General features: G+C 46.3%; 1 protein-coding gene across 1 annotated transcript in view; it reads left to right on the top strand.

Moving 5' to 3' along the window:
• Positions 1-13,573, top strand: part of LOC102939799 (adenylate cyclase type 10) — a 28,055-nt gene that overhangs the window by 1,525 nt on the left and 12,957 nt on the right. The window contains exons 3-18 of the mRNA XM_043533803.1: positions 1,684-1,722; positions 1,943-2,086; positions 2,384-2,589; positions 3,270-3,360; positions 3,855-3,943; positions 4,075-4,266; positions 4,959-5,080; positions 6,049-6,125; positions 6,208-6,397; positions 6,872-6,927; positions 7,547-7,700; positions 8,833-9,022; positions 9,977-10,063; positions 10,899-11,182; positions 11,767-11,903; positions 13,185-13,313. Of these exons, the coding sequence (XP_043389738.1) occupies positions 1,684-1,722; positions 1,943-2,086; positions 2,384-2,589; positions 3,270-3,360; positions 3,855-3,943; positions 4,075-4,266; positions 4,959-5,080; positions 6,049-6,125; positions 6,208-6,397; positions 6,872-6,927; positions 7,547-7,700; positions 8,833-9,022; positions 9,977-10,063; positions 10,899-11,182; positions 11,767-11,903; positions 13,185-13,313 (2,187 nt within the window). The remainder of the gene's footprint in view (positions 1-1,683; positions 1,723-1,942; positions 2,087-2,383; positions 2,590-3,269; positions 3,361-3,854; positions 3,944-4,074; positions 4,267-4,958; positions 5,081-6,048; positions 6,126-6,207; positions 6,398-6,871; positions 6,928-7,546; positions 7,701-8,832; positions 9,023-9,976; positions 10,064-10,898; positions 11,183-11,766; positions 11,904-13,184; positions 13,314-13,573) is intronic.

Below are 13,573 nucleotides of genomic sequence, written 5' to 3'. Positions count from 1 at the left end.
CATAAAGCAATTGTTATCCTGATCAAATGTAACTAGATGGACACCTCTTACCACTTGTCGCTTTTGTGGCGCAGAAGAAAGTTTCTCCCGTAAAAGGGTTGGAGGAGGCTTTCAGAGGGGCAGTTAAGATGCCCACCTCTGAGTCAATAGGAGTTGGGGTGCCACTCTCCCCTTAATACTTTTGAAGGGGCATTAGTTTTATTTTGTGTCACTACCTGGCTGTTTCTCTGTCATAGGGAGGTTTCAGATCTTTTCTCTTGAGGGGGAATCTGTGTATTGTAAATAAACACAGCACAGGCAGAAAAGGCTAATTTACCAATTCTGGAGTACCAAGCCACACTGGGTCAAGGTGGGCTGTTACACAGGGCTTTATGTAGACTCCTTCTCCCTTCTTTTTTGCAGTTGAGCTGCATAGCTGGTGTCATCCAATCTCTAACAAATGTCAACTGGTTGTCAAGTCTTACAAATTACGGTTGGAAATTTGGGGCACCCTGGAAAGAAGCATAACGACTTTGACCTACTTTTAACATGGGTTCAAAACAAGTCTTCAACCAACCATTATTAAATTTTATACCCTGTCACGTCTTCCTGTTTGTTGTTTCCCCCTGCTTTTTATGATATTTTTATATAATAAGCACGTATGCGATTAAAAACAACCTTACACAGCTATAACAAAAGGCCATGCTTTTAAACATATTTTTGCTTAACAAGCAGATTAGTGCTTATTTGCTAATAATTCTTTATCATCTCTTTTATCATTACTTTTTGCTAAGTTTTATGTGGAAGTTCTCTAGCATAGCTTTCATATACCCACAGTATTAACCTTCTTATGTTGGTGTTACTAGAGTCTTCGGGGAAACCAGCTCTGAAATGAGATGATCGTAGCGTTGCTGTACAGAGGGTGGAGGTGGTGTGTTTAACTCCGTAAGCCAGGAAACTTTGGTCAAGCAGCATTGCTCTGCTGCAGAGGAATATATTAAAGAAGATGCAACCCCTACCCCAAGGAGTTTGTAAATAATGTGCCCTGCTGGCTGCCATTTCTGTGTTTCTGAAAATGTGTTTGTTTTATTATTCTAGCTAAATCCCTGTTTTTTCTTCTTAGTGGTTGTGGTATTGGAGAGTGAGTTAAATTTGGGCTCTTGTTCTCTGGCATGTTAGTGGCTTCAGTGGTGACGTGCTCAAATTGGCACACACTCATCCATAAAGGAATTAATTCATTGATTGAAAGTGGAAAATCCTGGGGTCCTGATCACGTGTGACGGTTAGCTCTCCTTGCAAGCATATGAATTTGTGGGCTATTAGTCCTAAAGTGCTGGCCAAATTCCAGTTAGAATAATTGGATTCTGTCTTCCTCTTAGATGCACACCCTGCCCCAATCTCCATGTTCATACAACACTGAGCACAACGAGGTTCCCAAGCCTGAGCAGGGTCTCTGAGCACTACCAAAATGCAAATATTTAAATTTCCCCCCACTGAATCCCATGAGAGTGCTGTTTCCCCTTTCCATTCTCCACTGTTATGCAGTCTTTCTATGCGTTATAAAACAGTTATGCCCTATCTCAGCAATGCCAAAGTGGTTCTTGTGTAGATCTATAGTTTGTAAAGCTCTTTGGGATGAAAGCAGCTATATAATGAAGATGGCATTACATTCTGTCTCATTTATTCATTTTCTGTGTTCCTCAGATGTGCTTTGTTTCGGAGGCGATATCTTGAACTTCACAGGTACTTCTTACATTGTACTATGCCTTTGAAATGTATCAGTGGCTATTACAGTATTTTTGGCCTGATTTGCCTCCCACTGGAGTTAAAAAATGGCAAAGCTCCCATTGACTTCAGTGGTACAGGATCAGGCCCTTCATGGATCTCACCAGCTGGAAATCACACACATGAAAAGAGCCATCTCTGTTTCATGCCCCCTTCCATTCTGCTCTCTCTCCTACAGGGGATGCATTGCTGGTGCTCTGGAAGGTCGAACGAAGCCAGCTCAGTGACATCATTACACTTGCAGCAAAATGCAGCCTGGAGATGCAGGAGCAGTTCGGGTTTAGCTACACGGAAGTGGGCCCAGAGCTCCAGCTGAAGATCGGTACAGATGCCTAATGGAAGAAATATGTGACAGCAACCTCAGCTCCGAAGAAACATATTGGCAGCTCACCTGGTCTTCTCTGAGTGCTTGCTCATGTCCATTCCATATTAGGTGTGTGTGTTTGACACATGCACTGGTGCTGGAAGTTTTTCTCTTAGCAGCATCTGTAGGGGACCGACTCTGGCACCATCAGGAGTGGAAGTGAGCACACACACTTAATATGGAATGGACATGAGCAACACATCGTGAAGAACGCCACTTACGGAAATGGGAACTGTCTTTTTCTTTTCCTTTCAGGGTTGTCTGCAGGCCATGTGTCTCAGCTCATTGTCGGTGATGAGATGCGTCAGTACTGGCTGGTGACTGGCCAGCAAGTGGATGATGTGAGGCTGGCACAAAGCCTGGCACAAGCTCGTGAGGTGATTCTATCACCGAACTGCTGGGAGCTCTGTGACCGGGACGTGTTAGAAGCAGAAATGCTTAAAGGCCAAAAAGCCAGGAAGGTAGGAGCCCCATAGTGCTTTTGCAATTACTGTGCAGTGAAGTCCGTAATATGGAGTCCACTGATGTCAAAAGAGGAGAGCCTCATTGAGTTCAGTGAGCTTTGGATCAGTCCATTAACCAACATATACCAGGCTGGCTTGTGTTCATAGGGTTCCCTTTTCTGTTAGCTAGTGGGACTTTTTCTTGAGCTGAGCTTGTGCTTTTACAGCCAAAGATTGTGAGTTCTATTCCCCCATGCTATGCTGAGCATGTGCTAAATTGCTGCAGGGTACCTTCCCTCTGAGGGAAATTTGAGCAACTGTTTTACTTTTAAGGCTAGCCGTTCTTCCCAATTTCTGATGATCACCAGATGGGGTCAGTACATGGTGTCATTCTAGGGCCTTTTGGCCTTATTTTCAGAAGAGCTGAGCACCCACAAATCCTAGGGAAGTCAATGAGGAGGGGCAGGTGCTCAGCCCCTTTGCAAATCCAGAACCTTTAACTTCTGGCACAAGCGGGCTGAATATAGCCAGGAAGGTGTCAATAGTGGGAATGATAAAATTAGTTTGGGGTGCAATTTAGGCATGATGACCATAGTGAAGGATGAGATCCGGGGTTATTCCAGCATCTGTTGATGTATTTTTTACTGAGCAGACTTTGGGGAAATGACACTCTGTCTATAATTTTTCTGTGTACTCAGCTGCAATACCTAAAGATCTTCCACCCACCTGATTTTGATGAACACTTTGAAAAGTGCATAGACCATCTACAGCATTATCCAAACGATGAAGGTGAGATCCTCGCATTCAGCGTCCAAGCCAACAAGAATGCAGGATCCCTGGAATAGGGAGAGGCCTTCGCCCCCTCCCCCTCCCCCCGCTTTTGCCTCTTGATAACTTAAACCAGCATTTCTCAAACTGGGGTCTGCGAAGGGTATTCCAGGGGTCCGCGGGCCATGCTGATCAACTCCTCCCCCTCCCTCCCTCAACTCCTCCTCTTCCTCCCAGCGCCTCCTGCACACTGGGAGAACAGCTGTTCCCTGGTGTGCAGAAGGCACTGGGAGGGAGGGGGAGGAGCAGGGATGGGGCGGGGAAGAGGAGGGTAGGAGTGGAGCGGGGCAGGAAGAGGGGGCAGGGCTTTGGGGGAAGGGGTGGAGTGGGGGTGGGGCCTGGGGCTGAGCAGAGGACTTGGGGGTCCGTGAAAAAAAATTTAAATCAAAATGGGCGTCCTCGGGTTGCTAAAGTTTGAGAACCGCTGACTTAAACCATATAAATTCCTTTCCTAGTCCTACTGAGAAATGCTGTGGCACTGGCTTCCAGTCATGGACTCGAGCTGGCCTTGCGGAGGTTTGTCTTGGGAAATGTTCTGAAGAAGGTAAGATGCTGATGTTTCTGTTCTGATACGTGCTGTTCCTCCCCAGTGAATCCCCACCCAAGGCAATGAAGAGAGTAAATCCCAGGTGCATGGAGGAACTGAGTCTTTTCCGCATGTTCCTTATCTTCCAGATTGACGACAATCAGCCACTGGAGTTTGTATCCGAACTTCGACTGGTAACCGCGGTCTCTGTCAAGCTGCAATTTCACGAGAGCACAAAAATGACAGAGCTGTGCAAATTGGTCCAGGATGCCACTGTGAGCATCTCTGGTATCATGGAGGGCTGGAGAGGCAAAATTATCAAAATCTCCACATTTGGCAAAGTGAGTAAAGCAGGGCTTAGCTGCTCTGTGAAATGCAACCCAGCTGGCACAGGGATCACTGTGAGAATTAGGGAGAGGCATGCCCACTAGGATGGCATGGGTGGGGACCATTCAGCTGCCAGCCAGGTACAGAAAATCTCAGACAGTGGCATCTGTCCAATAGTAAGAACCAACTGATGTTTGTGAGCAAGTGGGATACCTGGTGCTTTTGGCCTGAGCAGCGCTTTTACCATTGTGGTTGTTTGTTTGTATTACAGTGGCACATAGAAAGGCCAGCTAAGATATGGGGCCCATTTGTGCTGGGCGCTGGCCATACGCCATAGTAAGAAAGAGTCCCTGCCCCAAAGAGCTTATTGTCCTGACTGACAACGGATGGGAGAAAGGAAATATCATCGCCCCGTTTTTTACAGGGAGTCTGCCAGGCAGCTGGGAATCAAACCCAGATCTGTTAAGGCCCAGCCTTAATCACAGGACCATCCTTTTCCTCAGCCCTCTTTGTTCCCAAACTCTTTGTAACCTCATGCAAAATGCATCATGCCTGTAGCTTTTCAGAATTCAAGCATTTATTAAGGAAGTCTTGGATATTTGAAGCCACAACTGGGTTGAGCCCCTCTGGCATATCCTTAATGGAATACTTGGGTTACTTATTAATCTACTTTTAACCACTTCTCCTTTTCTGTCCTTCAACACAGGGCTGCACATTTCTGTGTGTCTTTGGGCTGCCTGGTGATAAGAGGGAGGAGGAGAGCACCCATGCCTTAGATAGTGCAATTAGCATCTCTAATCTCTGCTCTAAGAATCTCATAAAAATTGAGTAAGTGCAATGACCCTCTGCCTGGGTCATCAGCAGGCTCCCAACCTGGGATCTTCAGCACTACAGCACTGACTTTTACCAACTGAGCTAAGGGAGTTAGCTGGCAGCAGTAGTTGGCTGTTATCTTCTAGTGGACCAGAGTCCGTTGTGTTTTTCTTTTGTTCTTTGGTCCAATGCACTGTTGGAACTGAGCTGCCAAGACTTGCAGGGGTCTGGGAGAAACATTCATTCGTTTTAACCTCCTGTCATGGATCACACTGACCGCTGCTTGAGAAAATGTGACTCCGCCATGGCTTAATTCCAGTGCTGGTCACGAGTGGGAGCTGTACAGTGACACAGGTTGTCATGGGTATTGACAACCAGAAATAACAAGAAAAATATCTGAAAGTAAATGTGTTAGGAACACAGGGACTGCCAGGCTGGATCAGATCAGGGATCCATCTAGTCCCGTATTCTGTCTCTGACCATGGCTGCTTCAGAGGAAGATGCAAGAGCCCTGCATTTATGGGGTAACCTGCTCAAAGGGAAAGCTTCTTCCTTGCCCCATTAATTAGAGATTGGCTTGTACCTTGATGCAGGAAGGTTTATATCCCTTCCAAAACTTTTTTTTATCATTACCACTGTAATTCTGGATGTTCACTGGGTGTTTTATTCTGGAAAGGAACTGATTACTACTTGGGATAATATTTCTCCAGTGCCGTTACATCCCCGATCACCAGCCTGCCAGTCCTGTGAAAACCACCATTGCTCTGAGATCAGCACAGAACAAAAGTGTTTCATGACATTACGGGGACCGAGTGTTAATTGGCCAGTGGACGAGCCAATCATTTATCACAGGCCCAGAACAATAGTGGCAAGCCCTGTAGTGAGTCTAGATCACTAATAAAGCAAAAAGGCTGAGAAAGCTATAGCTATGGAGAGTGTTAGCAGGAGATGTCTGATTCCATGTTGCTCTTACTCTATTTTAGGCTTGTTTCCATTGGGATTACAAGTGGAGTAGCATTCTGCGGAGTTGCTGGCATGCGTCCTAGACAAGAATATACAGGTAAGATAGGACTTAGCTGTGGTGTGTGTGTGAATCCGTTAGATTGCTCACAGCCTTTCCCCATACTCTATTCCTGATGCAGTCACTGGCTCGAAGGTTAAGATGGCCTCCAGGATGCTGACACTCTATCCAGGGATGATATCATGTGATGAAGAGACTTACTCAAAATCTGGGTTGCCCGGCTGTTTTTTTAAGAAGCTTCCAGAGAAGGAGACGAGCGATGCCATGAGCCCTGGGGTAACCTATGAATATCTCGGCAGAAAGAGAAACCTGTAAGTCACTCCTATGTGCTCCTTCCAGTACAAGCAAGAGAGAAGGGAAAATCTAACTCTGTTAACTCAAAGGCTGGATATTCTTACCCAGGGGTCAGCAATCCCAGAGAGCTTGCAAACAGGCGTAGATGGTTGGGACCACCCTGCCCTTCCCATCTTGCTAAATAGAAGCTGGGACCTGACTTGTTCCCAGCTAGATGGAAGGAGTTCTGATAAGGAAAAGGTTGAGAACCACTGTCCTTCTCCAAACAACTGCCTGAAATGTCCTCCAACCACTTGCATTTCCACTGGGGTTAAGAATGGGCTGTATGCAGCAAATGAATGAGCCCATCTAACTCTTTCATTTCGCCTCTGGGCAGCCAGATGGGTTCATGGAGCTTCTGAAATTCTTTCTTCTGTTCTCTTTATTTCTTACCTAGCATCTGATAGTCCAGATAGGTGATCACTGACTCTTGCCGTCCTTCCTCCTTTTAGAATGTTTGGAAAGTCGGGCTTTACCAGGAAGAAGGATGGGAATCAACCCTTGCTGGGTAGGTGGATCTATTCTCCTGGCACAGTATTAATAATGTGCAGAACATCCCTGAAGGTCAGGAAGGGATGCAATGGTGGGAGGAAGGACATAGGGATAAACAGGCAGGGGAGTTGCCATCTAACAACATCAGTGAAAGTAATAGCCATATGTTTTTGTTTAAAGCAAAATATCAGTTCTGATTTTCCCCCTCTCCTGTTCCCATGTGTCCACAGTTCTGATGCTTATCTTTGCAGGCAAGATAAAGGGTTGTAGGCCAGCAGCCCAACCAGTTGCAAGGCACCTGTGATTGAGACAGACATGCAACCTATAAAATGAGAGAGGACAATTCACAAGCTAGCTCGTCTGCTTGATGGCACCACAGCGCAATGCCAGATGTAGGATTAGAACTCAGGCCCAGAGCTCTTCCTTATGGCCCCTGAGCTGGTCACACCCCAGAGAGGGTTTACTTAGGCCCACGGCATGTTGGAGTGTTTTTTTTTTTCTTGTTGCTTTTGAACAACCCCTTAAGACCAATGTCTGAAGTAGCATTTTAGAGACAGCCACTTCCACTGCATGGCTGGGAAGAACAATGTCCTATACCCTAGTATACTGTCTATAAAACGCTTTCCTCTTGAAAGGTCGCGAGAAAGAGATCAGAATCTTCCAGGCTGCACTGCAAGAATTTGTGAGACACAGAGAAGGCCGTGTTGTTATGTACGAAGGCTCTACGGGCTATGGAAAAAGCCGATTAATTGCTGAAATAGACTACCTAGCTAGGGAGGAAAATCACAGGTCAGTTCTCTTAACTTTGCTTAGTAGCATCCCTGTTCCAGTCTTGGGCCACCACACAGTTCTGCAAAGGTCCTCAGTCCTGACTTGTGTATCCTAGACTTAATACACCCCTAAGCATAACGCAGGGTCTTATCAATGTGTAGTTAGATATTTATCTGAACCTCCTAGGCAATTGTTTTTGAGTTTCAGGGGAAGATATTTGCTAGGGTGTTTTTGTCTCTCTCTGAGCCTCTTCCCCACAACAATCTCATCCATGGAGCCAGATCAAACCTTCCGGCGGGTGTCACGAGCGACGGTTGCAATGTGTGTTCATCGTGATACCACCACAGTCATTCAGTATAACCACTTACTCAGTGGCTCTTGGTGACCGCCATGTGAGCTCAGAGCGGTGACAAAATGCCACGTGAAGCACCTTCGTCTGTAACTGGGTCTCACCAGTGAGGGCTCCGTTATCATGGATAAAATACCATCCCCATCGCCTCAATGAGCCAACACTGGAGGGGAGGGTAATTCAGCTGCCAGTGATCCCGTCATGTGATCTCCCACCTCTATTTGTCCTGTAGTTTAGGTGGCCTTCTTTTTATTCCCTGTGGCTGCTTCTGCAGGCAGAATTGCTCCCTATGTCAGTGAAAAACAGACATGAATAGCAGGATGTGCTGGGTATGAAATCAAGAGTGAATGTTTTCCCCAAGAAGCCAGCTCCAAATCGGAACACAGAAGTCAGGGGCTTGATGCAGGAATCAGTGGGCGAAATTCTATGGTCTGTGCACTGTTAACGTTATGTTTTATAGTTATAATCAGACCAGATGATCATAATGGTTCCTTCAGGGTTTAAAATCTATGGCTCACCACCATCATATGTCATACTGTGTTGGGTGTATCTAGCTTGCCCATATACCACGCAAGAGACTGCATCTCCCCCCTGCCCTCCCGACACAGTTTCTGTCAGACACTTCTAATCAAGGTTGGGGGCAGATCTCTAAGAAGCTTCACAAGCTGCTCAGAGCCGCTCTATAGAATGAGACCTTTGAATCTGTGTTCGTACAGTGCCTAGCACAATGGGGTCCTGGGCCGTGACTGGGGTTCCTTGGTGCTACCATGATACAAATAATAATAATAATTTTCAACACAGGGTGATAGCACTGGAGCTGTCCAAAGTAGATATCCAGGAGTCCTTCTATGCTATCCGGTCACTTATGGCCATATTCTTCGGGATCGATGCCTGTAGACCTTATAAGAGACAAGACATCCTCCAAAGCCAGCTCAATGGGCTGTGGGATGAGACCTTCTACTGTCTCCTCAATAATCAGTTCCTTGTGAAGGTAATGGGGGAAAGCACCTGCTCTCTGGGAGAAGACCCAGTGATGTGTAACCACTTTGTGCATGAGCCGGTTACAAGGAGCGGGGGGTTCAGTTGATTCCTTCATTTCTGCCACGCCCATGTCTCAGCATCTTTCATCCTTGCCTTGAATTTCACTGGCAGAAATGTCAAAATTGTGGCCAGGATCAAATTTCCAAATCAGAAAGCCAAAATGTTTTCACTGTTCTAGATGGGACTGACCGGTACATTGGATACAGCTACTAAATTTCCCTGAATTTGTCTGGAGCATCCAGTGATCTCAAAGAATTCAAAACCCCCTTGACGTGCTGTGAGCTCGGAATTAGGCAACCTTTTCTTCACCTTTGACTGAGATTAGCCTCATTGCCGTTATGATGCCAGCTCTTTGAGTCTCAGTCTTGCTTTGGGGGCACAGCTCTCACCCCTTAAAGAGCATTGGGGGAGACCTGGTGAGGGGTTTATGGAGGGGAGTAATCCAGCCCAAGGCAAGGGGGTGTGTGAGGGAGGGAGTTCAATGCATGCAGAAGTGTCTCCTTGCTGATTTCAGCATTGAGTGCCGTTGACGGACAGCGGCGATGCCACTGGTGGGTGGTGACCTTTGTGATGTGGATAACTGCCCGCTAGGTATCGGACTAAGAGCCAGCAAATGCATGTAATGTAGTTCATCAAACAGTGGCCAGATGGGAACATCACAGTGACATGGGTCAAGTTCAAGCCAGTGGCCTAGGAAGCAAAAGGTTCCATTGGGTGTCCCATGACAAATCCTGAGTCATTAGGTCTCCACAGGGAAAGGTTTATTAAAAAAAAAAAAGTGACGAGCGATGCACGTACACCTTGCTGCACTGGAAATTTCTTCTTGGCTGCTTTTCTGCTAATATGCATTAACTCCCAAGCATGCTGCGTCTCTTGCTAACTGTGCTGGTGTCTTCCTGACCAGTTCCCCGTGTCAGCTGAGGTTTCTCACATGGACAATGAGACAAAGCAAAAAGAAGAGGAAATGCTTTTCCTCAGAGTCCTGCGGAAGGTGAGCGAACCCCATCACCATATAAATGAGGTGAACAGACATCCCAACTAGGTACAAGTGAGAGGTTGGGCTTGCAGGTGTTAAACCGTGCCCCTGGATAGGTCATCGGCTGTGGGGATAGAATATGGGTTGAGCATCTATTGCCTGAGTGTAGATCCAGCTCTGTCAGCTGTGGCTGTAAAAGGTTCATCAACCTCTGTATGTGGTCCAGCCCACCACTAGAGGGTACAGAGCACCACCCTGAGTGGGTTACAAAGGCATGGCTAGCAAACAGCTTTACTTTAATGGATGACCATCCACTTGGACTATCTTCCCCAAAGACTCAATAGGGATGTCTTCCCTGAATCTGAGATGCTTGGTGGAGGCCCTTCCTGAATACACGGGCTGGGATTTTCAAAAGCAGCTGTGTCTCTTAGGAGCACAAGTTCTGTTGAAAGTCACTGGGATTTCTGTTCCTAAATCAGCTGGGTGCCCTTGAAAATCACCTCGCATAGCGCTTGTTCCTGCCTTGGAAACTGGTAAAAAGGTTCATCTCCTTACCAGTTAAATGCTGGGTTAGAAATATGGGGCCAGATTCTCACTTGGTTTAACCTGACCTCAACATCGACCTCAACAGAGCTACGCTGTTTTATGCGAACCAAGGAAGTAGCTTGAGGAGTTTTAACATTCAGGCTCAACAGGTGCAGGGAGGAATCAGTGGAGAGTTGAACTGATGTCAATTAAAAATACCCAGCTTAAAGAAATGAAGCAAACCCCTGTCTGGTCTGTCCTGGCTCTTTTTCTCTCCTCTTGAAGCCTGGCCAAATGCGCTGATCTCGTCCCTTTTCTTTTTCAGGCAGCGGAAGAAGCGACACTGGTTTTCATCATTGATGAAGCCCAGTACATCGATGCTACCTCCTGGGATTTTTTGGCAAAACTCCTCTTGGGTGTCCCCATCTTTATAGTCCTGTCATTGTCTCCCTTTGCCTCCAAAGAGCTGCTCCCTTGTGCTTCTGCTGAAGGCATCATGAAGAGCCCCAAGACCACTGGCATTGTCCTCCGGGAACTGGAACCTTCCAAACTCTTGGAGATGGCCCGTCAGGCCCTTGGGGTGGTGAGCATTCCCAGAGAGATGGAAACGTAAGTGCCCTTATCACCCAACTAATCTGCGTTAGCAAGTGGAGGGGAACAAATCCACCAGGGAGGGACATCAAGCCTTAAGAGCCTGGTCAAACTGGGAATAGAAGTCCTTACTCCCTGCCCCTGCTCTAAACTTTAGCCAGCACTGTTTAAAGTATGCCCTGGTATTGTTACTGATTTGGGTCTTGACTCAGGAAAGCACTTAAGCACATTTTCATTGCATGTGCTTAAATCCCATCAACTGCAATGAGACTTAAGCACCCGCTTAAGTGGTTTCCTGAATCTGAATTTAATTTGAAAACCCTTCTCAGCTCACCAGCTAAACCAGACAAACAATTTAGGGCAATCCTTCATCTCCTGAGGATTTCCTATTCTATTTGTTCCTCCCACTTCTGGGCCAGTTGCTCATTCCAGGGTCTTGGCCTTTATTGCTTAGCTTTCCCTCCTGATAATCGATGCATCATAAATGGGAAAAAAAGATAAACAAAATCAGCTATTTAAAAATATATTAAATGTGCTAAATTCCATATTACCACTGAGAAGCTGCTTGCATTAGTAAGTGTTGGGCTTTCTCCTTTCTTTAGATTCCTCATACAAAGAAGCTTTGGGGTCCCATTGTACTGTGAAGCTTTACTGACGGACCTCCATGCTAATGGGGTTCTTGAGTTTTGCCGCATCCCAGAGGAGGAGAAGGAAGAGGATGAGTGGGATAACCTGTCTAGTACGATACACTTTCTTAACTCATCTAAATCCCATGGCTCTGTTCCCAGCCAGAGGACTCAGAATTCCAGTTTACATCCCTATTTCATATTAGCTGGGTCTTGGGAGACATGGAGCAGGTCTGGATAATTTAGGGGATGTCTAAGGGAACAGAGAGCCTTTCCCCTCAGTCTCTGAGGCTACCAGAATAGAGAGCTTTTCACTTCCGTGTCCCTGGTTCAAATCCAGCTCAGTGTGAGTAGAAGTTATCACCTTCATGCTCACGTCCCTTCATATGCTACTGGAAGGCACCTAGATACTATGGTAAGGACAGTATAGGAACCTTCATAGAATAGAATAATACCTAGCTCTTCTATAGCACTTTTCATCAGTAGCTCTCAAAGGATTTTGCAAAGTTCGGTATCATTACCCCCACTTTACAGATGGGAAACCGAGGCACAGAACAGGCAGTGACTTGCCCAACGTCACGCAGCAGGCTAGTGGCAGAGCTGGAAACAGAACCCAGGTTTCACAGTCCTCCTCCAGTGAGCTATTCACAAGGATACACATAGAATAAAATAGATTATGGGGTTCTTCTCTACCTGTAGCCTGCCACTCTGAATCTATCCTGCCCAGGACCAGAAATGCAATCTTGGCTGAAAGGAAACTTCTTTAACTCACGGAGCCACCAACTTTTTAAAAACATTTCACTTGGGGATGATCTAACATCAGATCGGGTTGACTCGGTCTTCAGCTGAACTTTCTTTTGGCTCTGGACTTTAGTGCAGGGGCTGCTCTCATTGAAGAGGAGGTGATACGTGACGCGGCGCTGCCATTCGCAGCCTAGATGCGCTTCCATTGCTTAGAGAGGGGGAAACCAGCTCCTGTAGTGTGGCCTGGTGCGGACGTGATTCATCTGAGGCGATGTGGCTTGTTGGGAGATTCAAAATAGCATTTCAGCAAAGGCTGTCGAGGGTGCTTACAAACTAGACTGACCTCAGATCTATCAGTCCCTGTATCAAAGTACTTGCAGTTTGCATTTTCTGGCAGATGGAATAAACGCTGAGTAAAGAAAGATGAGTTTTACAGAGACCTTTCTAATACCTATAGTGCAGAAGACTAAATAAACCAGCACAAGTTCTTTAGCTCTCACTTGCTCATGGTTTAATTTGTGTGTGTGTGTGTGTGTGTGTATGTATGTATATATATATATATATATATATATATATATATATATATATATATTTTTTAAAATGAGCTCAAACTGTAAAATGTTTCCAAATGATTCCTTCTCTCCACACAGTCAGTGCTGTGAAATCGATACCCTACAGAGCGCCTCTTGTCTCCTCCAAGGAAAACAAAGAGCTTTACGTTTGTACCATCAGGACGGGTGTGGACCTGGACACTGTTCTACTCCCGGCGAGGCTGCAAGGTGAGCAGCTGATTGGCTGGTGCTCAGCGTGTCTCTTCAGAGGCAGCGGTCAAAGACAAATGAAAAAGACCTAGGGATCTGAATGCCGCAGTGCAGGTCTGAGATCCGGAGCTCATCACAGAGGAGGGCTAAAGACTCTGGGAACTCTGTTAGACCGAGATAGTGTGGAGCTTTCGATAACAGGGGTATCTACTGCGTTCACCCATGGTGCTTTTTGGGTGCACTGTCCAAATCAAGCTCCATTCTTTCCGCTTATTTAT

Source organism: Chelonia mydas, chromosome 21 (assembly GCF_015237465.2).
Source record: "Chelonia mydas isolate rCheMyd1 chromosome 21, rCheMyd1.pri.v2, whole genome shotgun sequence".
Classification (NCBI taxonomy): domain Eukaryota; kingdom Metazoa; phylum Chordata; order Testudines; family Cheloniidae; genus Chelonia; species Chelonia mydas.
This window is presented reverse-complemented; position numbering and strand designations above follow the sequence as displayed.